The sequence below is a fragment of the Nothobranchius furzeri genome, chromosome 12 (genome assembly GCF_043380555.1).
Source record: "Nothobranchius furzeri strain GRZ-AD chromosome 12, NfurGRZ-RIMD1, whole genome shotgun sequence".
NCBI classification, from domain to species: Eukaryota; Metazoa; Chordata; class Actinopteri; order Cyprinodontiformes; family Nothobranchiidae; genus Nothobranchius; species Nothobranchius furzeri.
Window position 1 is genome coordinate 8183787 of NC_091752.1, and position 24147 is coordinate 8207933.

Here is a 24147-nt window from a genome sequence, read left to right on the forward strand (position 1 = left end):
GCTATGACTGCACACATTGTGATTTCTTAGTGGATTTTCTACTTTGTAAAAGATAAACTTAATTTTTTTATTTGAGTGAATCTGTAATTGATTCAACAGATGAACTAGTAGTAGCACATTCTATGCCAAAGAAAGTCAGATGTTAATATCAGGAGAGGGAGAATCATGTCCAACTGTTGGCAGCAGTGTGCCAGCCGATGCCCCCCTCCAGGAAGCCACCAACCTGATGTTAGGACATGCTTTGTGTCTATTTGAAAGAATCTAACATTTTGTTTGTCCAGCATTGATGTTTCAGTGTGTAAATATATAACCCAAACATATCAAACATAGAGACAACACCAAATATATATATATATATATATATATATATATATATATATATATATATATATATATATACCCATCTCCGCCATACTCCGGTTTAAAGGTGCAATAAGTAAGAATTTTACAGTGAAATGATCACAAATGTTTCTGTCATGTTGGAAGGAAGTTACATTGAAAAGGATTTCCTTCTCAGCTGGCTAGGTGGTTGTTAGTTTGTCCTTCTTTAAAAAATATTGAAGAGGGACATAGTTTTTCCAGTTAAAGGTGGAATGTGGAACATTTTAATGGAAAGATAGATTTTTTTAAAATAATAGCTCCACGTGGCGTTTAGAGGTGTGCAGAATGAATGTGCAGTTTCTCCTTCGTTTAAAAATGTTGATGGGATGGCAGTGGGTTTATGTTTACATCTACCAGCCAATGGGGGGCACTGTTGCGGTTAAAAGCCTTTTATCTGTGGCTCCGCAGGGTGGCCGAGACTGCACAAGCAAACACCGCTGCACCGTGTCAAGCAGGCTAGAAGCTAACATTAAGCTAACAATCCTAATGGTGACTTAGAAAGAAATAGCCGGGTCTAAAAATATCTCAAGCTACTTTTTCAAATACTAACAACTCAGTATTACAGTGAAATATATTTAATGTGTATGAATCGTCTTCACTCATCAGCTAAAATCTTCTGGATTCGATTTATAGCTGGCAACTGCCATGAAACTCACTGGACGGGAATGAGAAACTGACTTGTGTGTTTGAAAAATGGACTGCAGTGCCAAAATGTAACCACAGGGTGCCATTCTTACTTAATTCTTACATAATGCTCCTTTAAACTCATCTCCTGACTGAAAGTGATTTTAACATTTTGGAGCGCCCCAGCACAAGTCCTGCCTTGAATCTCTTCTGAGAACCTGTGCAGGGAGCTGGAGGTCATGGTGTTGATAAGGAGAGCTTTAAACCTGAACACTCATCTTTAATGTTTTCATGAAGGTATAACGTAATTCAACAAGTAGTTATTGGAGTCAAGGTGGAGTTGGGTGGATCTCCTGCACTCTCGATGCAGGAGACACAAATTCTATCGAGGGGTAGCCATGTTGACCTGACCCCTGCTCATGTATGTGCAGAATATTCATAAGGTACTTTGCACTGAGCATTTATAGCAGAAAGATGGTGTAGGAGAAGGGATAGGATCCAAAATCACCTGAACACATATACAGTATAGTGTAATTCATAAAGTGGGAATTGCGTGCAGCTGTGCATACGCAGTGTTTTATAAATGAGGCCCTGGGTCATTATAGAATCACCTCCCTCAGTAAATAAGCATCCTAGTCTCATTCTCTTGTGTCAGATTCTCCTGTTTGTGCTGGTTTTGTACCTGTGGTCTTCCTGTGTACTTTTGGTTTTAACTTATCAAATTACTTTTGCGTGCACCTGCCTGCCTTCTGGGATTTTTCACCTGAACTTTGGTCCAACAACAACCCGGCCATGACAGAAACCTTCACAAAAGTCAGTCATCATGCAGAAATTGTCTTTCTGGTTCAACTAATATGATCATCAGCCCTGAAAGCCTGGCGGTACCGGCTCCTATCAGGGATTCAAAAAACTAAAGTGCAGAGATTTTAGAGCACACCTTTTCTGGACTTTGACAGAAAAATCTCAAACTTAAAAGCATCAACAACTACGTGAAAAGATGGAGCCAAAGTCCCCTCTGGTTGTGACTTCAATATTTCAGCAGTTAAAACTTCACCTTCCCAGATATTTGGGGAAAGAATTTAAAGCCTGAAATGCAAAAAATACATGTTTTAAAATGAAGCTCAAGATAACCCACAAAATCATTATTAAATCCTGCTTCCTGTCAGCCAAGTGCCTCCATTTCCTTTTCCAAGGCCCCCATGTTATTCTCTAGACTGTAGGTGGCGCCTTTTATTAAGCCTGCTGTACAAGGGAAGCCCGTTCTTCTCTCTGTAGAGATAAACACCAGTTACTCTGTCCCAGTTGGTGCTGCAGATTGGACCAGCAGCATTCTGATGCTCCATCAGCTCCTCCTTCTCCTCCTGCTCCGGCACCACAAAGCCAAAGAAGCTCCTAATGTTGTGTGCTGCCACGATGCGGGCGTGTGCACAGGCTGTGCATTCAAACAAGGTCTTTTCATTTGAGCGGTACTGGGACCAGTAGTCCTCCTGCCGGTGGCTGAGGGGAGAAGTGCAGTGTTTCACACACTGCACAAGGAAAGTCATCAGCACCATTCCTGCCACCAGCAACCAGCCAATCAGCTGAGAAGAGGAGAGAGATTCAGGGTTAACATCAGAGATGTCACTGGTTTCCTGGATCTGCAGAAATCTACAGATCAAGAAGCTTTAGATTTATGGTCATGAATTCATCTCAAAAATGAACTGAAAGAAACTCTAAAATGGACTTTATGCTAATAGCTTAATTACAAAAAAGTGAGGCTAATGGACAACAGCACTTGCGACAGTGGGGCTGAAGCTGTTAGCATAACATCTGTTTCAGCATAAGATTCTGTTTGATGGTGTTGTAGGTAATGTGGCTTTTTCTTGAGCTTTCTAGGCCACCGTAAGAATGCGCTATGGATTAATTGGTGTTAGTGAGTAAATGGCCTGTACTTTTATAGGGCCTTCTATAGTCCTAGAGCCCCCTGTTCATCCATTCACACATTGGTAGTACGAAGCTACACTGAGAATTAAACATGGCAGCTCCGGTTGACAGGATGTGATGGCTTCACTTTTCGACTGTAGAAGGTAGAGGTGTTTGGCCCAATTATTTACATAAAGATGCATCTAAAATAATCAATCCATACATCCATCCATTTTCACCCGCTTATCCGGAGTCAGGTCGCGGGGGCAGTAGGCTAAGTCGAGAGGCCCAGACTTCCCTCTCCCCAGCCACTTGGGCCAGCTCTTCCGGGGGAATCCCAAGGTGTTCCCTGGCCAGGTGAGAGAAATAGTCCCTCCACCGTTTCCTGGGTCTACCTTTAGGTCTCCTCCCAGTTGGACGTGCCCGGAAAACCTCACCAGGGAGGTGTCCAGGAGGCATCCTGACCAGATGACAGAGCCACCTCAACTGGCTCCTCTCAATGTGGAGGAGCAGGGGGTCTACTCCGAGCCCCTCCCGAATGACCAAGCTCCTCACCCTATCTCTAAGGGAGAGCCCAGCCACACTTCGGAGAAAACACATTTCGGCCGCTTGTATCCGTGATCTTGTTCTTTCGGTCACTACCCAAAGCTCATGACCATAGGTGAGGGTAGGAACGTAGATCGACCGGTACATTGAGAGCTTCACCTTCTGACTAAGCTCTCTCTTCACCACAACAGACCGGTACAACACCCGCATCACTGCAGATGCAGCACCAATCTGCCTATCAATCTCACGCTCCAGTTTTCCCTCACTCATGAACAAGACCCGGAGATACTTAAACTCCTCCACTTGGGGCAGGACCTCATCCCTGACCCGGAGAAGGCATTCTACCCTTTTCCGAATCAAGACCATGGTCTCAGATTTAGAGGAGCTGATTCTCATCCCAGCTGCTTCACACTCGGCTGCGAACCGCTTCAGTGAAAGCTGAAGATCACGTTCTGATGAGGCCAACAGGACCACATCATCTGCAAAAAGCAGAGACCTGATCCTCAGGCCACCAAAACTTATACCCTCCACACCTTGGCTGCACCTAGAAATCATGTCCATAAAGGTTATGAGCAGAATTAGTGACAAAGGGCAGCCTTGGCGGAGTCCAACTCTCACTGGGAACGAGCCCGACTTACTGCCGGCAATGCGGACCAAGCTCTGACACCGGTCACACAGGGACCTAACAGAGGGCCTGGTACCCCATACTCCCGGAGTACCCCCCCACAGGGCCCCCCGAGGGACGCGGTCAAACGCCTTCTCCAAATCCACAAAACACATGTAGACTGGTTGGGCAAATTCCCACGCACCCTCCAGGATCCCCCTAAGGGTATAGAGCTGGTCCAGTGTTCCACGGCTTGGACGAAAACCACATTGCTCCTCCTGAATCTGAGGTTCAACAATCCGACGGACCCTCCTCTCCAGAACCCCTGAATAAACCTTACCAGGAAGGCTCAGGAGTGTGATCCCCTGTAGTTGGAACAAATCCTGCAGTCCCCCTTTCTAAATAAGGGGACCACCACCCCGGTCTGCCAGTCCAGTGGGATTGCCCCCGATGTCCACGCAATATTGCAGAGCCGTGTCAGCCAACACAGCCCCACAACATCCAGAGCCTTAAGGAACTCCGGGCGGATCTCATCCACCCCTGGAGCCTTGCCACAGAGGAGCTTTTTAACCACCTCAGTGACCTCAGCACCAGAGATTTGAGAGGCCAACCCAAAGTCCCCAGACTCTGCTTCCTCACTGGAAGACGTGTCGGTGGGATTGAGGGGGTCTTCAAAGTATTCTGCCCACCGATCCACAACGTCCTGAGTAGAGGTCAGCAGCACACCATCCCCACTATAGATAGTGTTGGTAGTGCACTGCCCCCCCCCCCCCCCCCCCCAGGCGCTGGATAGTGTACCAGAATCTCCTCGAAGCCATACGGAAGTTTTGCTCCATAGTCTCACCGAACTCCTCCCATGCCCAGGTTTTTGCCTCGGCAACCACCCGAGCCGCGTTCCACTTGGACCGCCGGTACCGGCCAGCTGCCTCTGGAGTCCCACAGGCCAAAAATACCTGATAGGACTCTTTCTTCAGCTTGACAGCATCCCTAACCGCTGGTGTCCACCAGTGGGTTTGGGGGTTGCCACCACGACAGGCACCGACGATCCTGCGACCACAGCTCCGGTCAGCTGCCTCAACGATGGAGGCACGGAACAGGGTCCATTAAGACTCAATGTCCCCCGCCTCCCCTGGAACATTTTGGAAGCTCTGTCAGAGGTGGGAATTGAAGCTCCTTCTGACAGGAGACTCTGCCAGATGTTCCCAGCAGACCCTCGTGATATGTTTGGGCCTGCCTGGTTTGACCGGCATCCTCCCCCACCATCTGAGCCAACTCACCACCAGGTAGTGGTCAGTTGACAGCTCCGTCCCTCTCTTCACCCGAGTGTCCAAGACCTGCGGCTGCAGGTCCGATGAAACAACAACAAAGTCGATCATCGAGCTGCGGCCTAAGGTATCCTGGTGCCAAGAGCACATATGGACACCTTGATGTCTGAACATGGTGTTCATTATGGACAATCCATGACTGGCACAGAAGTCCAATAACAAAACACCCCTCGAATTCAGATCAGGGGAGCCGTTCCTCCCAACCACACCTCTCCAGGTCTCACTGTCGTTGCCCACATGAGCGTTAAAGTCCCCCAGCAGAACGAGGGAGTCACTGGAAAGAGCGCTTTCCAGCACCCCTTCAAGGTCTCCAAAAAGGGTGGGTAGTCTGAACTGTAGTTTGGTGCATAAGCACAGACCACACTCAGAACCCGTCCCCCCACACGTAGGCGGAGGGAGGCTACCCTCTCATTCACTGGGGTAAACCCCAACATACAGGCGCCAAGATGAGGGCAAATAGTATGCCCACCCCTGCTCGGCGCCTCTCAGTGGGAGCAACTCCAGAGTGGTAGAGTGTCCATCTAAAATAATCTAAGTTTAAACTCTGGAATCTAATTTAAATGACAATAAGAGATTAAAAAAGCTCAACACTACCTGTGATTCATACATCAGCTGTCGCTTAATGTGTAGCCAGAAGCTCTGCAGCTCTGCTGGAATACCCGGACATAGGAATTTTGCCATGACCTCTGACCCCTGTCCTGTGGGGAAACCTTCTAATGTCTTGGGGTCAACAAACTCAGAGGGCACACAGGTACGCCTGGCCCTGCAGCAAGGAGATGATCACCCAGGTCAGGGGAGCCACCGCGGCCCGACCAGCGATGCTTCCCAGTAGAGCGAAAGCTCTCTGTGAGGAGAGCAGCGGCGACCATGATGGGACCAGAGGTTTTACAGATAGGTCCAACTGTTCAAAGACTTCCAACTACTCGGAGACGTCCAACTGCTCAGAGACGTCCAACTGTTCAGAGATGTCTGCTCACTAAAAAGTCCAACTGCTAAAAGACGTCCAACTGCTCACAGAAATGTCCAACTGCTCACAGAAATGTCCAACTGCTCACAGAAATGTCCAACTCCACTGAGACACAGGCAGCAGCTTGTATCTATCAAATCTGTTGGGTTGTAAACGTAAAAAGCTGAAAGAAAAGAAACACGTTTCTGATTTTAGAACAAAAAATTCTGCTGAATTAAATCACATAAACTCAACTTCTGGAAGTTTCCTGAAGTTTTTAAAATCTGTTATGAAACATGCAGAGTGAGGAAACAAACTCAAACATGACTGAATCCAAATAAAGGGCATTTAGTTTGCAGAGGAGGACAGGTCCACGTTCTGCTTCAGTCCTGGATGACTCAGAGACCTTCAGCGGAAAATAAAATCTGTGGTTTAAGTAAAAGCATGTGCTACTGTTGACTCGGAGCCATGAGGTGACGGAACAGGACAAGCCCAGAGGATGGAGGGATGAGGAAGATGAACAGATAAACTGGAGAGAAAAACCAAACATACAGGTTCGATTCCGGAGAGCAGGAAGGGATGAATTATCTGGTGCTCAACATGATTCCGAGATCTTTGCCCACACCGTTGGTGTTTGGCAACCAGGGCAGGACTCCTGCACCTAGCTGCCGAAATATCTGCCCAGTTCCCAGAAGTCCTTCAAACTGTCCCATCAGAAGGCAGCAGCTAGAGCAGAGATATGGAGCATCCAGCTCCAAGACCTTCAGCACTGGTGTCCCCCTGGGATGTGTGCTGTCCCCACCACCTTTCTTCCTTCAGACATCCCCTCCTAGATCTGCAGATAACCCCTCTGCCGTCAGACCCGTCTCAGACCATGATGAGTCTTCCATCAGCTGCCAGGTAGAAGTGCTGGTCTGGTCCAGTAAAAGATGCTCTTCCTGTATGACCTGCTGGTGAACATCTACTCAGTCATCACTCAGACTCAACAGCAGGTCAGAGGTGAAGGAGAAATAAAACATCTCTTCCAGCTGCTGTTGTTTACCATCTAGTTACTGGTTTGCTGCTGGAAACCTGGTTTCTGCTCGTTTCATCCAGTCAGAATTTACTTTAAACTAAATCACGGTGTTCACCAGGAGTTGGACACCTGTGGAGATGTAGCCCCGCCCCCCACTAGGTGACTGATACACCAGCTCCTTCCGAGCCTCATATTAAGAAACTGTTAGAAAAGATGAAGGAATGAAAACAAAAAGCAGATGCAGGCGTGTTGGCTCCAGACATATTTGCATGTGTTCACCAGTCTTTGGAGGAACATGCAAAACAAGGCGGTCACACCCAAATTCACATTCAAATGACCCAGCAGGTAGACCAGGTCACCTCTCACTCAGGTGAGGAGGTGTGTCATGTGTGGTGACCTTTGACCCCTTGGTTTGCTGCTTACCGGCAGCAGGTTGAACCACAAGGAACATCTTTTCCTAACGGAGCAGCTTGCAGTCAGACTGACTCAAGCAGGTTTAAACATTTGACGTTTGAAAACACTGAGTTTGTTTGGGATTACAACATCACTCATCTGTGTGGGATTAAACATTATCAGAACCGGACCCGCTGGGGTCCAGGCTCGCTGCAGATTCTCGTGACCCGGTAGAATTCTGGATCTCTGTGAGCTTCTCTGTTTGACCTCCATAGACTTCTTCTCTACTGGGATCCCACTCACTATGGTCCATCAGATCGCTGTCTGGCCTTCATGGTGCCTCTCATCCATCTCTACGACTGCAGGAACCAGAACCTCCAGGTGTTGTTGGGTTCTGCAGCTTTTTCTGTGCTTCCTCTGATAGGAATATGACATCTTCAGGATCCAAACAGAAGTTTATGGAAACTGGTTCAAGTGTAAACAGGAAGGATAAAATCTGGAGTCGGTATTTTTCAAGACTCAACCATAAATGTGATTCCAAAGACAAGAAGCAGGAAACGTTCAGACCGTCTGGATCATGAAACGAGAAATGTTCTTAACTTACATCAGAGTTTTGTAAAAGTGCAGCAGTTTCTGAATCAAACTTTATTAGTCTAATAGTTTTTTTTTGTTTAGATCAACAAACCTAACAAAGGATCATTCTCCTTCTCACACCTGGAGGTGATCCAGGTGATCCTCCACCTGTCCCAGAACGGCCACAAAGGATCAGGAAAACAACAGGTTTACATTTAGCACCATCAAATTAATAATCAGTCATAAATTAAGCTTTAGAAAAGGTTCAAACTGTTGATGTAAACCATCATCAGTTCATTCTGATATCAACTAAGTCCAAATAGGTTCAGACCAGAAGATTTGTTCCTCCAGTCTTTTGTCTCACATGATAACTTTATTAGACATGGGTGCATTAACAGGAATGTGTTTAAACCTGGTACCGATGAGAGGGTTAGGGCTGCTGATGTAATAAAGGCTTCGGGATGAACAAATGAATCAGTGGTTTCCAATCTCAGGCCACTCAGGAACATTTACCTCTAAATGATTGGTTGTCCAGTGCCGAGCAGCTTCACTAGAACACGGATTTAAAATATCTCCGTTAAATGTTGGAACTCGAGGCTTATTGCATTAAACCGAGCAGAACTGGACTATTTAGAAACTATTGGGTCAAAAACCAAAACCTGCTGCTTCCATAACTTGGGCAGCAGTAGCTCAGGTGGTAGAGCGGGTTGCCTCATGATCAGAGGGTCGTGAGTTCGATTCCAGCTCCCGCCAGGGGTATCCTGCTGTTGTGTCCTTGGGCAAGACACTTCACCCAACTTGCCTGTGTTGGCGGTGGTCAGAAAGGGCCGACGGCGCCAAATGGCAGCCTCGCCTCAGTCAGACCGCCCCAGGGCGGCTGTGGCTACAAAGTAGCTCACCATCACTAGCAGTGTGTGAATGTGAGTGCGTGAAAGCATCTTTGAGTGTCCTAAAAAGCGTTATATAAGTTCAATGATTATTATTATTATTATTATTATTATAACAGCCTGAATAGAGTCAAGTGCACTATAGCGTGTGTTAGGTAACAGGTGTATGCAACGCTCACATGCACTAAACCAGGTGTGTTATTCAAACAGCAGGTGTGTTTCTGCTAGAATTAGATGTTGTTGTTTAAAGGTTTTACTAATGGAGAAGGAAAATGATGAAGTCACCATCACCTTCATCATCACCATCACCACCATCACTGCCATCACCATCACCTTCATCATCATCACCATCTTCATCACCACAATCACCACCACCTTCATCATCATCATCTACATCATTACCATCATCGCCATCATCTTTATCTTCATCATCACCACCATCATCATCACCACCTTCATCATCTACATCATTATCATCGCCATCATCTTTATCTTCATCATCATCACCATCATCTTCATCATCATCATCACCACCACCTTCATCATCTACATCATTACCATCATCGCCATCATCTTTATCTTCATCATCATCACCATCATCATCACCACCTTCATCATCTACATCATTACTATCATCGCCATCATCTTTATCTTCATCATCATCACCATCATCTTCATCATCATCATCATCTACATCATTATCATCGCCATCATCTTTATCTTCATCATCATCACCATCATCTTCATCATCATCATCACCACCACCTTCATCATCTACATCATTACCATCATCGCCATCATCTTTATCTTCATCATCACCACCATCATCATCACCACCTTCATCATCTACATCATTACTATCATCGCCATCATCTTTATCTTCATCATCATCACCATCATCTTCATCATCATCATCATCACCACCTTCATCATCTACATCATTACTATCATCACCATCATCTTTATCTACATCATCATCACCATCATCTTCATCATCATCATCACCACCACCTTCATCATCTACATCATTACCATCATCGCCATCATCTTTATCTTCATCATCACCACCATCATCATCACCACCTTCATCATCTACATCATTACTATCATCGCCATCATCTTTATCTTCATCATCATCACCATCATCTTCATCATCATCATCACCACCACCTTCATCATCTTCATCACCACAATCACCACCACCTTCATCATCATCATCATCTACATCATTACCATCCTCGCCATCATCTTTACCTTCATCATCATCACCATCATCATCATCATCTTCATCATTATCATCGCCATCATCTTTATCTTCATCATCATCACCATCATCTTCATCATCATCACCACCACCTTCATCATATACATCATTACTATCATCGCCATCATCTTTATCTACATAATCATCACCATCATCATTCTTCATCACCACAATCACCACCACCTTCATCATCATCATCTACATCATTACCATCCTTGCCATTATCTTTATCTTCATCATCATCACCATCATCACCACCACCTTCATCATCTACATCATTACCACCTTCATCATCTACATCATTACCATCATCGCCATCATCTTTACCTTCATCATCATCACCATCATCATCATCATCTTCATCATTATCATCGCCATCATCTTTATCTTCATCATCATCACCATCATCATTCTTCATCACCACAATCACCACCACCTTCATCATCATCTACATCATTACCATCCTTGCCATCATCTTTACCTTCATCATCATCACCATCATCACCACCTTCATCATCTACATCATCACCACCTTCATCATCATCTACATCACCACCACCTTCATCATCTACATCATTACCATCATCGCCATCATCTTTATCTTCATCATCATCACCATCATCACCACCACCTTCATCATCTACATCATTACTATCATCACCATCATCTTTATCTTCATCTTCATCATCATCACCATCACCATCACCACCATCATCACTACCTTCATCATCATCTACATCATTACCATCATCTTTATCTTCATCACTATCTTCATAAAAGCCTTGGTCCGTGCCTTTCTCACCACTCAGCTGGACTGCTGTATTTAGGGATGAGCGATTCTCGTCTCCCAGGGGTGAAAAAACGCTGCAGCTTGTAACCGTCACACCAAAGTATGAACACGTTACTTTGATTTTAGCCACACTTCACTGGTTTCCTGTTTGTTTCAGAACTAGTTTTAAAGTCCTTTAATTAGCTTTTAAAGCCATCCATGGCCTCCACCTGTCCGATCTGCTACAGCCTCACGACGTTCTCAGGTCAGCTGAGCAGCTCCTGAGGATCCCTACAAGAGAGCGTGAGCTACAGGGAGATCGTACTTCTACAAGAGCAGCTCTGCTTCTGGAAGTCAGACAGCCCTCCTCCTCGTCCTCGTCAGTTTTTATAACCAGCTTTGAAAACCCATCTGCGCATCATTCGAGACATCATTTTAGTTGTTTTTAGTATTTTTAGCTCATAACTGTTCTGCTTTTACCCACATCTAGGCTGTTTTATGCATCTTTCTGCCTTTTATCCATTTTAAATTGTATGAACGCTCTCATTCATACATCGTTCTTTGGTCCTGTGTGTTTTTCATTAGAGTTGGATTGGATCATCACTCAGGATGAAGATGCATACTGTTGAGTTTGTCCTAAACATCTGAATATAAAGTCCTCCCGTGTCGGTCCTCCCAGGTAACGCAGGCTCTGGGTCTGTGGGCCATCCGGGTCACGTCCAGCTCTGGTTTACTGTAGTACCACTTGTTGAGCAGCTCGTCCATCTGCTTCTGCCTCGTTACCCCGTGAAGCCTCTCCTCCTCCTCCTCCTCCCACCCCTCCTTGTGGTTGCAGACGACGGATGGATGAGGAAAACGAAGCACCGTGTCCTCCCTCATGTCCTCAAAAAACTGCACCACACATTTTCTAGCAAAGTCTCGTGCGTGCAGCACGCAGGTCTCGTCGAAAAGCTTCTGCTCAACATCTAGGTAGTTGCTCCAGTAGCGTGTCTGCAGGAAGCCGGCGTGGTCGTCGAAGCAGGGCTTGATGAGGCGTCCCAGTGCTCCCAGTATGATGAGGAACAGCAGGACAGACCAGCCCACAGCCTGCCGGTAGAGGAGACAGCAACCAGGTGAAAGTCAAAAAAAATCCAGTCAGCATAAAAGGCACACCAGAACAATGGGTGGAGGGAGGGTGTGTGTGCTGCCTGGCCAAAATAAACACCAGTAAACCAAAAGAACACACACTCCTGTACCTTTGATTACAGCATTCGTGACTCCCTGAAACACTCACTATTTGACCCCAATGAATCCAGCATTCTCATCTGGGAATATGCCCAAGTCACCAGGGAAGAACAGATCCACTGATGGAATAAGCAGGTCGACATTCTCTGGGCTCGTGGGGTTACTGGACCTGGACTGGACCTTCTGCAGCAACCCCAGGCCACGGATCCAGATGGACTCGGTTTGGTAGTTTATGTTTGCACGATGGAGGTGAAACGGTTCACAAAAACACAGGCGCAGTATCTGAAGACTTTAAATGTCATAAGAGCAGGTATTTAGTCAGCCTTCTGCTCCGGAGCATGCAGGCGTGTGTTAGCACTCTGGAGAACATCAGCAACAGCGCGTTGGGTTAAGTCTGAATAAAGCATTAAATAGGACGACTGTTCCTATAAGCTACTGAATCAAGGGGGAGGGGCTAAATGTTTCCCATGATGCATCTGTTCAGCATTCACACATAAAACGTTTGCAGGTGTGGATAAAAGGAGCTCACCTGGGAGTAACAGCGGACGTAACGAGAGACGGCTTTCCGGAAGGAGCTGTTCCTAAAGATCACGTCCTCCTTGCAGGGAACTTTGGCCATGATCCTAATCATATCCAGATCCGTGTTGTTAGGAGCACCTAGGAAACCTCGACTATTATTCATCACACAGAACAACCGAGTGCCAGTAATCAGATTACTTACATACCTGAGAAGAGGCCAGGGTCGACACTCACGCTGAAAGCACAGATGAAGATTTTTCCATCCAACAACGTGACCAGAATCCAGACCATCGGTGCCAGCAGGGCCCGCTGGAGCATGGCAGAGAACAGGTACCTGTAGGGGAACCGGTCCGTGGTAAAATGCCCCAACGAGGTAAACATCAACAAGGATTCAAACATCTAACAGAAGACTTTGTGGGTCTGACTCATTAACCCGCTTTAGCTCAGAGAATCAGCACTTCTACAGCAGTGGGTCTCCTGGAGGGCTGGTCTACAGCACGTTTTAGTGGTTTCTCTGCTCCTACACACGTGATTCAGTGGTTGAATCACCTGTGCAGCAGCTCATCAGGCTCTGCAGAAGCCTGTTAATCAGCTGCTGACTGAAATCAGGTGTGTTAAAACTAAAACATGCTGGAAACCGGCCCTCCAGGACCAGGATTGAGAACCACTGATCTACAGGTTATGGAGACCCAGTAGGGTCAGAGTGGCCTCTGCTCCATTAAGACATTCATTTTGTGTTGCCATGACGACATCCCTGCTTGTTTGAAGCTGCTTTCTTAAGAATGACAGGTGATTCAAGCTTCAGTAACAGAAAGGCTGAACCAGTCACTCACTTGACCACGGCGGGGTTTTTGGAGCGGTTCCCGACGGGTCTCATCCACTCGTCCATCATCACACCTGTGTGCCGGTTGATGAGGACCCCCAGGAAGAACAGGATGATGGGCGGCACCACCATCACCCCAAGGGAGTAGAGTTTGTTATACTGAGGAAGACACGGACAGTTGAAGTCAAAGCTGGTGTAGAGCTTCACGCTGACCAGAGCCAGGACGATACAGATCCCGTTGGAGATGGACTCGGAGTTGGACTGGAAGTACTGCAGAACCAGCTTCAGACGCTCCATGATTCATCTAGAGAGCGAGAAGAGTCAGGAGCTCCACCTGAAAACAGCAAACCATTCAGGCAAAACAAGACTTTTAGTTTTTACTAAAAGGTTCAGTGCCTACCGGACTGACTCGAGCTGAACCGTTCTGGTTCTGGACTCAACACAGCGGGAGAGGAAGTGAGGAAGAAGAAACACACCTGAGCAGGTAAGCTTAGTGGACACACCCTGTCCTTTTAAAGTGGCACATACATTTTAGTTCAGGTAAATGATGAGTCTGCTGGACAAGAATCCTTCAAAACAACTCTGATCTTTTAGTCTTATAGAAGAATCAACTCATGAATCAATAAAAGAATCAATGAATTGGAACAAAAAAAATTTTTTTTGTTCCCCAAAGTCAACAATTAAACGGCAGGAATCGTTGCTGCAAGTCAGAGAAGAGCAAAGGCTCTGCAGAGTTCCAGGTCCGTTCACCTTCCTAAAGATCATCTGAATCATCCGATCTGGTCAAATCGAGATGATCGGACTTGTTGAATCCTTTTGGATTTGACTTTCTGCTGAAATGCGACACTCGGTGGCTCGATGATGTATAACAGCCATCACCATCTCCCGTTCTGCCGGATCAGAACAGCACCAGCACCGTTTAATCATCAGCTCAGAAAAACCACACAAGATTTGATTTTAATAACTTTATTTGTAAAACACCGAGACCCGTGAACAGAACCTATGAGAACAGCTGGTTCCGGTTCCTGAGCTGCTCTGCAGGAACCATAAGAGTTCTCGTCAGAATAAAACGATGACGTCCCAGAAGCGTTTCTAGTGACCTGCAGCAGCTGCAACGCTGAACTCAGAACTTTGAAATTATTTTTAACTAAACAGAAATCCTCTTCAGAACAGAGAAGGTTCAGTAAACAGCAGCTGATGTCCTCCTGATGCAGCAGCTTTCCAACATCTGGATGAAGGACCTCAGGTCAGTTTGATCTCTGACGAGTCTTTAGCCTCAATCACTCTGAAAACTCCGACCTTCTCCTTCATGCTGCTCTTGTCTTTATCTGAAGAAAAACAAGGAAACGCTGGATGAGACAGAAGTCCTGAGAAGGTTGGTAGACCATCAGAGATGTTGACCCTCACCCAGCAGGTCGCTGCGATCCAGAAGGATCTCCAAGTCTTTATCACTGATCACCTTCCCTCTGGAAGCCTTGACCTCCCTGAGAAGAACAGATCAAATCAACGTTCTCCTGAAGTAAGGAGGACGCTCCATGTTTTGCTAACAGAAATGTGGTTCCTACTTCTCGGTTCCTTTGGCTTTGAGCAGCTCCTGGAGCTCCTCCAGATCGATGCAGTTTCTGTTGGACTTCAGCTCAGCTTTTCCTCCTTTAAACTTTTCTGCAGAGAAAACCCAACCTCATGATTCAGGTTAAAGAGCCCGTGCTCCGTGAGCAAATATCCATCAGCCTTCTGCAACGAGTCACCAGGCCTTCAGAGTCCCGAGTCTGCACCATGGTCCTCTGGCGGAACATCTCCCACACCTCCATGGTGCAGACCTTCTGGATCGGCTCTGAGCTCCTCACCCTACATCCAGCTGGTCCATACCAGTCTCTAAGCTTAGCTTCCTTCACCACGATAGATCGACATTCCCAATCCTCCCCTCGGACTCCTGCTCTATTCTTGCACCACTGACGAAGGAACCAGACCTGAAGAGCATGTTCTCCTGGAGCAGAAACTATTCCCAACCAGGAGCCAGTGATCACTCATCTTACCCCGGGTTTCCACGGGAGCCGTCAGCAGCACGTTACTGCAGCAGCACGTCTTGCTCGCGTAAGCTGCTGCTTGGCCCTTCCCACGAGACGCGAAGCAGCAGGGGAGCAGCTGTCACCGACAGAGCACGAAGTCACACGAGTGACTTTGTCAGTAAACACAACAACAAGCAGGAGAAAACTACAACATGGTTTGTGTTTTATGTTCTGTCCGTTTTATAATCGCCAATACGGACCTGAAAAACAAAGGAGACCGCTAGCTAGGTGATAACTTCTCACGGGGCCGCACAGTTAGTAACTGTTTTTAAAAGTAAAGCAACCGGAATGCAGTACGTTCTTTATTCTGAAAATCTCGGGAGCTTCTCTCCATTTCCGCGTCTGATTTCCTGTCTTTCCTTCCCCAAAAATGTCGAACTTGACCCGTTTCAGAGGCGTCGCGCGTAGAAAATAGAACCGGCGCGTAAAGGCCGCGACATGCTGCTCCTGAGACGCGGCCGACTCGCGCTGCCGACGACTCCAGTGGAAAGCCAGGGTTAGGATCGAGACCTCAGGCCTGGATGTTCTGACTACTACGGGTCAGGGCTGGTCTGGAGGACACTCACTTTTATGGATGACCATCTGCTCCAGCTTCCTTTTGGCCGACGCCCTCTCCAGGATCTTCTGGTCGATGGTGTTGGCCGTGACCAGGCGGTACACCACCACTGGTTTGGTCTGACCGATGCGATGACAGCGGTCCTGAGCTTGCAGGTCTGCCTGCGGGTTCTAGAAGGAGAAACCTCATTAGTTTAGGGTTTGGGTCAGAGTTCTGGCGGGTTCACGTCCCGTCTGAGCCCACCCAGTCGCTGTCGAAGATGATGACCGTGTCAGCAGCCGTCAGGTTGATCCCAAGTCCTCCGGCTCGAGTGCTCAGCAAGAAGACAAACACCTCCCGATCTGCTGCAAACTTCCTCATCTGACGGGAACAAGCAGAAAACCATCAGGATCTGCGTAAAGGTCAGAGGTCATCCTGAAGTTCAAACCTCACATTTTCCTCTCTTTCAGGGTAGCTCATGCTGCCGTCCAGCCGGCTGTACTGGAAGCCTCTCAGGTAGCAATAATCCACCAGAATATCCAAGATGGACGTCATCTGACTGAAGATCAGAACCTGCAGAGCCAATCAGAAACATCTGCTCAAAGATGAGGTTATTATGGGATGTGTGGAGTTCATCTCAAACACTCTGCAGCTCAAGTAACTAGAAAGATGCAACAGCAAAGGATTCTGGGACATGGAGGCAGGTTTGATGTTTAACCAGCTGGTTAATCTCTCTCTCTGGATCCCGGACGAGCTACAGACCAGTTTAGTCTGGTCACTAGTATGAGGACTCGACTGGTACCGACTCCACCTGGCTGAGCTAATTTAGAAACCCAGAAACAGCCCAACCTGGGCGTTCTTAAACCCGAACCATGACGTGTTGAAACGATGATGCCTGCTAGAAATCACCTCCACCTGTCTGAAGTCCAGGTGTGGCGAGGAAGTTCTGCCTAGACCTCATCAGCTCCTCACAGAAGGTCTGGCTGCTCCTTCACCCCCAGCAGGAGGTCCAGGAGATCAGCGGCGGGTCTACCCACGCCCCCTCCCTAATGTGGTAGACCCGCTCCTGCAGAGACCTTCTACACCAGAGTTGGAACGTGTCCTTCACCTTGTGTCCTCTGTCCTTCAGAGCAGGCAGCAGCCGGTCCAGGATCAGGAACTTCCCAGAGTTCTGCACCAGCTGCTCATCAATCTGCAACAAGAACCCGAGCAGGTAAATGAGTGTCTGACCGTGACTGAGCCTTCTAGACGTGTGGGGGGAGGGTACCTGGAACTCCTGAGTGACGGGGTCCAGAGGGTACTCCAACAGGTACGGGTGGTTACAGCACCTCTTCAGAAGCATGAGAATGTTCTGGAGCTTCAGGTTAATCTGGGCATCCTGCGGCATCCAAGTGTCCTGCACAGGGGAGGGGCTAATGGGGAGGAAGCAGGTGAGGGTGGGGTCAGGAGGTGTCTGATGATCTCAGCTGACCCAAACGGGACATATTTTTGCTGTTATCAGCCGAAATGATTAAAGTCGTGTTATTTTTAGTCTTTGGACACAAACTGATTTAATGAGCTGTAAATGGACCCATCAGCAGATCCGGTTCCTAAGCTGGAAGGTCCAGCTGCTGACCTCTGCTCAGCCTCCTGACGAACTCTCTCCAGGTATCTGTCCAGGTCGAGGACCGGGTCCGAGTCGATCTCCGTTTCCCGGTAGTCCACCGCCGTCCTGCAGCGGCGTTTGGGCCGGCCGCCGGGCGTCAGAACCACGGGGGCTTCGCTCTGAATTGAACAGGACAGAAATTTCACAGAGATCTGGTAGGGCTCAGACACCTGCTGCAGGTCAACAGCTACACTATGGGATTACGCAGATAATCTGAGCCCTATTCCAGAACCCGTACCTTTTCCTGGCCCAGCATCTTGGCGATTGTGTTGTTAACGATAGCCGAGTAGAAGACTTCCTGTTTGGGAGTCAGCGGAGCATAAACGATGATCTCCTTCTTGGGAGGAACCTCCAGAGCCACGTCAGACTTGAGCCTCCTCAGCAGGAATGGAGTCAGGATCTGAGGCGGGAAAAGTTTAATCAAAGAAAACCAAAACAGCCGATTCAGGAAATCAGAACTTCTACAATAAACGAGATTACCATCAGAGCAGCACATCAACTACAGACTAATAAAAACACCTAACCACCACCTGGCCCGGGGGCGGAGCCTTGGAGAACTCACCTGGTGCAGCATGCTCAGGATGTTTTGCTCCCGTTCGGCTACCACGACGTTCTCTGTCCCGGCCAGAGAGTCAACGTCGAACCACGACTCGAAACTGCTCAGAAACAGAGGTCAGAGTTTCCAGCTGTTCCACCTGAACACCACGTTCACTCATTCACTCTGTCACCACTCACCTCTTCAGGTCATCAAACACCTCCGGCAGCAGGAAGTTGAGGAGGGACCAGAGCTCTGCCAGGTTGTTCTGGAGCGGCGTTCCCGTCAGCAGCAGCTTGTTGTCGGTGGGAAGAGTCTTCAGCTCTCGGACCAGCCGACAGTTCAGATTTTTGATTCTGTGGCCTTCGTCCACGATCAGATACTTCCACTGAATCCGCTGCAGAGGGCAGCAGACACAGATGTGGGACTGCTCCTGGTTCAGCAGGGACCATCTCACCTTCCTCAGGAGGCTTTTTTTCATTTTACCTGCAGAAACTTCCTGTCGATCATGGAGATCTCAAAGGAGGTCACCACCACCGGACACATGCCGAGGGGCCCCTGGGGCCTCCGGATCTGCTTCAGTACTTTAGCCCTCTCTGGCTGGGTGCCGTGATACAGCAGCACCGATACCTGCGAACAACACCAGACCCGGTTCCTATTTTTGGACTACAGGAGTCTGTTCTGGACTTGTAAGTGCTTCCTGATACCTCTGGAGTGAAACGCTTGAACTCGCTGATCCAGTTAGGCAGGGTGGAGAGGGGGGCCACAACCAGGAAGGGGCCCATTACTTTCCTCTCCAGCATCATGGCGATGAGGGCGATACACTGGATCGTTTTTCCCAGTCCCATCTCATCCGCCAAGATCCCATTAATGCCGTTCTCCCACAACATCTGGAACCACAGCAGAGCGCAAACGGTAATGCCCCCACCGTCCTGCTGCTACCCCCCCCCAAACTGAGATCCACCAGACTGGTGTTCAACGTGTTCCCGGGCCCAGAGCAGCCCGGTGGACTCACCCTCAGCCACTCGATGCCTTCGATCTGGTACCACCGCATGACTCCTCCAGTGAAGAGCCGGGGCTGCTGGACCGGCACTGGCTGCCCGTTCACCTTCCTCTCAGGATCCAGGAGATGTTTGGCGTTGTCCCGGACAGTCTCAGAGAGTCGGTTCTTTATGTCTTGGTTAGAGTCACTCATTTGTTCCAGATCTTCAGCCTCTAATTCCTTCTGGACAGGAGCAGCGTTCTTTAAAAGTAAAAATAAAGCGACCTCACGGCTCAGGTACAAGAGAGTTATCCTCACATCCCCGACATGAACACCTGATGGATCTTCTACCTCAGTTATCATCACTTCATTATGACTCCAGGTTAAATAAACCTACAGAAGAGCCAGCTGGAGCACTTCAGGATCACAAGCTAAGCTAATGAAGCTAACGACCGCAGCCAGATGTACTTTTGTTGTAATCAAATTTAATAGCAAAACTCCTGAGGTCGAACGAACCAAAGTCAGCTCATTTCACTGTAATATCCAGTTGTTGGGGATTAGAAAAAGTGGCTTGAGATATCTTTAGAATAGACTATTTGCTTCTAATTCACTCTTAGCATTGTTAGCTCAACGCTAGCCTCTACCCTGCTTTACTGGATACTGGAGTGAAACAGAAAGATGTCGTGGCTTCTTGAGGGTAGAAGAAATAACTTCTGGGTCACTCCTGTTTACGGACTTCAGTTCTTTAAACAATTCTGGAGCTTATTGCCTGTCGGGGCTGCAGCGTTAGCTCCACGCTGCAGCGTTAGCTTGACGCAGACACAACAACCTCACAAACTCACTGATGGTAAACAGAAAGTCTGTCCCTCCTTAGTTTTTTTAAAAGGAGAAAAACTGACAACCCCCTAGTCGACTTGGAAGGAAATCCGTTTCAATGTAACCTTCCTTCCAACGTGATTAATACATTACTGTAGAACTCTCACATATTGCTCCTTTAAACAAACCCCTTTCAGCTATGATCAGAACAACCCAAACGGGACTTAATTAAATTTGTCTCTCATACCTTTTCCCCCAGTCTGGATCTTTTCACCTGAGACATGATTTCCTGGGAGGAGAAACAACGATCAGATCATTGAATGGTATAGGATTAGGATTAAGGCAATGCGGATAAAAACATTATAAAGGGATAGCAGACTCACCTCCTTTGACATAACATCTGCTATTTTATAGTCTTCATCTCTCTTCCTCTTCTTTTTATCTGCTCAGCGAAAACATTCAAACAAGCATAAATGTTCTGAAGTGTAAAGCAGCAGAATAATCTCAGGGTAGGGCTGGGCAATAAACCGAAAATGTATCGTTATCGAAATTTCTGACTCTTATCAAGATAATTTTTCCCATGTCAATTAATTTGATACTAAAAAAAGGTGAAAAGATGCATGAAGGTTGGCAACATTCATGTCCCTTTAAGAAGCTGTACCACCTTGAGTCACGTGACAGCCCCATCTAGTGGACAACTTTTGTTTCTGCGCGTTCCTGTAGTTATCGTCCATTTATCGTTATCGAGGTGAAATCATCAATATATCGTGATGTTGGTTTTAGGCCGTATCGCCCAGCCCTATCTCAGGGGGCAGAAACCCTCTCACCGTTCTCTGACTCAACAACGCAGCCGCTCGGTCCCTGAAACAAAACCATCCGGATATTACATAAACACGTTCAAGATAAAGCTCAGATGATTTCGGCTCACCTGTCTCTTACCTTCTTTTTCTTCCCAAGTCTTTCCTTTCTGACTTTTTCCTAAAATAGCAAACAGATGCATTATCACTCAGGTGACTAGCATTAGCACACACCGGCATTCTACCATCAACCGTACCTCGTTATGCTGCTGCTCCATTTTAGTCAGTAGGAATTTGGAGTAGATGTTGCTCTTCTGAAGCAAATGTTGAAGTCTCTTATACCTCATGTCCTGCGAGTCCTTCTCCCAGGACTCCCGCGCCTGGGGGCAAAAGTTGTCACATCACATAAATGGTACTGCCCATCCAAACCCAACATAAAACAACATGGCCGACGGGGTCGGGCACCAAAAACACCACAGGGATGAAGCGTGATGGAAACACGCCATCAGATCTGACTGGAGGTGATCCTGTTTTATGTTCTCATGTGTGTCCCACTTAGTGTTGTCACGGTGTGAAAATGTAACCTCGCGGTTATTGTGACCAAAATTATCACGGTTTTCGGTATTATCGCAGTATTTTTTAAACGTGTTACATTTTCAGACAACTAAATAAACCTTGTATATCAGGAAAATATTGTGCTCAGTTTGTGTCTAAATTTTGCCTAAAATGTGTTATTTTGTAATCATGTTGTTTATTTGTTTACATTTTTCCCCTTTAGTCTTTAAAATACCAATATTTGCCCATAACTTCTTATTTTTTGTCTGTGTGATGTCATCATTTTAAAAATATTAGATCAGATGATACTCAGTACTCAAGTAGCCTTCTAATCAGATACTTGTTTACCTGTACTTGAGTAATTAACTCTAAATCAGGGAAATATTGTCCTCGGTTTGTGTTCCAGTGAGCTTTGCAGATTTGGGAAAATTTCATCAGGCAGTAATCATTGTTAAATTCATAATTATTAACGGAGAGAGAACAACTCTTATCTGCCCCTGGGAGCCCCGTAATGCATAGCGTCATTTCAACATGGGGGTGTCCGCGACACGGTTTATATGCAGGTAGCGGCGCTGCGGCTGCTTTATATAGCGACTCGTTGCATTCTCCCTCAACATCCAGCACGCTGACCTCGAGGATTGCCTGAGACCAGTCACTCGGACAGCTGCAACAACAATCAGTTTGCATAACCAAAGAATTTCCTAACAAACTGTCAGAAACCGTCTCAGGACAGCTCATCTGCATGTACGACAATGTTGTCCAGGTCTGGACCTAACTGCAGTTCGTCATCGTAACTGACTTGAGAAGGAAAACAATCAAATTTTACAGCCTTTGTCGTGTTGATGTGTTCTGTTCATGGATGAATCCCAGTTTTCACTGTTCAGGGCAGATGGTAGACAGCGTGTGTGGTGTTGCGTGGCTGAGCTGTTTGCCGATTGTGGACGGACTGGCCCACGGTGGCAGTGAGGTTATGGTATGGGCAGGTGTTTGTTATGGATAACAAACATACGTGCATTATATTGATGGCATTTAGAATGCACAGAGATGCCATGAAGAGATCCTGAGGCTCATGGTTGTGCCATTCATCCATGGCCATCACCTTGTGTTGGTGCACAACACACAACCCCATACTGAAAAGATCCATACACGATTCCTAGAAGCTGAAAACACCCCAGTTCTTGCACAGCCGGCAATTTCTCCGGACACGTTACCACTGAGCCTGTTTGGGATGCTCTGGATCAGCATGTATGACGCGTTCCTGTCAACATTTAACAACTTCGCACGGCCTTTGTGCTGAGCGATCAAACTGCATAGTTCAGAGTGGCCTTTTATAGTGGCCAGTCTAAGACACGCCTGTGCAAAATTCATGCTATCTAATCAGCACCTTTATAAACCCCATGTGAGGTGGAATGGGTTATTTTAGACAGATGTGTGAACATTTGAGAGAAAAGGGTTTTTGTGTATTCATAAAATGTTTCACATATTTAGTTCAGCTCATGACAAAATGGGAGCAAAAACAGTGCACACTGCTGTTTTTAATGCATTTTCCATGAAACGATGTTTTCATGCAGGGTTGACTCTGAACCAAGCTACTCCTCCATAACTGGATTACTCACACACCTTTTCCATCATCTCCCTCTCTTTTCTCTCCCCTTCTTCCATGAGCTTCTTCTCTTCGTCCTCCATCTCCTTGGTGATGACCACTTCGGGAACGTTCTCTGACTCTGAGCATCCATCTTCACAAACAAAGCAGAAACATCATTTCTCCTGTTGAACAGCGACTGCTGTGTGATGTCTGAATGAGCTGAAACGTGAGCGAGGCCTGGCTGACCGCTGGCTGATTGCGTCTCCACGCTGGTTCCCAGAGGCTCCTCGGACTCATCCGGTTTGGGACACTGCGGCGAGGCGCTTCGGCTGTCCTCTTTGACGCTGCTACACCAGAGACAACCCATCACACCGCCACTCAGAATTAACACAAAACCAGTCGAGACCAGGAAAAATTACTCTGCTGGCACGCGCTCTGTCCGCATGTAAACGAACGCTTTCACACCACTTACCAGCTCATGTTGTTCACAGTTGATGTTTAACCAACGACGTCCACTTTCTGAAAGTTTTAACCAATTTTAAAGGCTTTGTTTAAAAAAAGTAGTTACACAACTAGGTTGATCAGGCAGCCATAAAGCTAACTGGGTTTAGCAGCGGTTTGCTACAACTGCTGTTTTAGAGCTAGTTTCAACGTGTGCGCGCGCACAGCTATTAGATTTGAAAAGATAAGCTAAAATACTAAATAAAAACCAAAGAAACCAGACACAGCCGGTCCACAACCACGTTAAGTCTGGAGAGGACAAAGCATGTGCGCCACAAACTAGAAACAACAAAGGTACATCCGGTTGTCTTTTTCAAGATAAAGGTTCTTAA

General features: G+C 47.0%; 3 protein-coding genes across 3 annotated transcripts; all 3 read right to left on the reverse strand.

Moving 5' to 3' along the window:
- Positions 1–1918: 1918 nt before the first annotated feature.
- On the reverse strand, positions 1919–6930 carry LOC139062241 (calcium homeostasis modulator protein 2-like). Its single transcript, XM_070543104.1, is given in 9 exon segments — positions 1919–2236; positions 2238–2585; positions 5977–6124; positions 6126–6301; positions 6418–6512; positions 6573–6612; positions 6686–6734; positions 6782–6857; positions 6924–6930. Coding segments are annotated over 9 exon segments (1008 nt in total). The 3' UTR covers positions 1919–2167.
- Positions 6931–11768: 4838 nt separating this feature from the next.
- Positions 11769–14124, reverse strand: calhm3 (calcium homeostasis modulator 3). The gene is made up of 4 exons (XM_070542209.1): positions 13806–14124; positions 13179–13306; positions 12983–13110; positions 11769–12315 (listed from the first exon to the last, which is right to left on the reverse strand). The coding sequence occupies exons 1-4, from the start codon at positions 14090–14092 to the stop codon at positions 11866–11868; spliced, it is 993 nt and encodes a 330-aa protein (XP_070398310.1). The 5' UTR covers positions 14093–14124; the 3' UTR covers positions 11769–11865.
- A 621-nt stretch (positions 14125–14745) lies between these two features.
- hells (helicase, lymphoid specific) lies at positions 14746–23930 on the reverse strand. The gene is made up of 23 exons (XM_070542208.1): positions 23787–23930; positions 23561–23661; positions 23350–23465; positions 21432–21554; positions 21317–21355; positions 21205–21238; positions 20761–20819; positions 20625–20666; positions 19595–19822; positions 19287–19469; positions 19066–19209; positions 18780–18976; positions 18607–18700; positions 18283–18444; positions 18015–18163; positions 17667–17811; positions 17508–17591; positions 16853–16972; positions 16664–16780; positions 16431–16590; positions 15361–15457; positions 15203–15279; positions 14746–15123 (listed from the first exon to the last, which is right to left on the reverse strand). Exons 1-23 carry the CDS (start codon positions 23792–23794, stop codon positions 15038–15040), a joined length of 2565 nt encoding a protein of 854 aa, XP_070398309.1. The 5' UTR covers positions 23795–23930; the 3' UTR covers positions 14746–15037.
- Positions 23931–24147: the final 217 nt, after the last annotated feature.

What these genes read in the sequence shown, in the direction of transcription:
- hells (XM_070542208.1), bottom strand. An exon ending in CAGATGTTATGTCAAAGGAG is followed by an intron (nt 20,667 to 20,760) that starts GTGAGTCTGCTA and finishes TTCTCCTCCCAG; the next exon opens with GAAATCATGTCTCAGGTGAA. An exon ending in AAGGCATCGAGTGGCTGAGG is followed by an intron (nt 19,470 to 19,594) that starts GTGAGTCCACCG and finishes CTGTGGTTCCAG; the next exon opens with ATGTTGTGGGAGAACGGCAT.
- calhm3 (XM_070542209.1), bottom strand. Translation starts at nt 14,092, where the DNA reads ATGGAGCGTCTGAAGCTGGTTCTGCAGTACTTCCAGTCCAACTCCGAG. An exon ending in CGACCCTGGCCTCTTCTCAG is followed by an intron (nt 13,111 to 13,178) that starts GTATGTAAGTAA and finishes GAGGTTTCCTAG; the next exon opens with GTGCTCCTAACAACACGGAT. An exon ending in ACGTCCGCTGTTACTCCCAG is followed by an intron (nt 12,316 to 12,982) that starts GTGAGCTCCTTT and finishes CTCTACCGGCAG; the next exon opens with GCTGTGGGCTGGTCTGTCCT.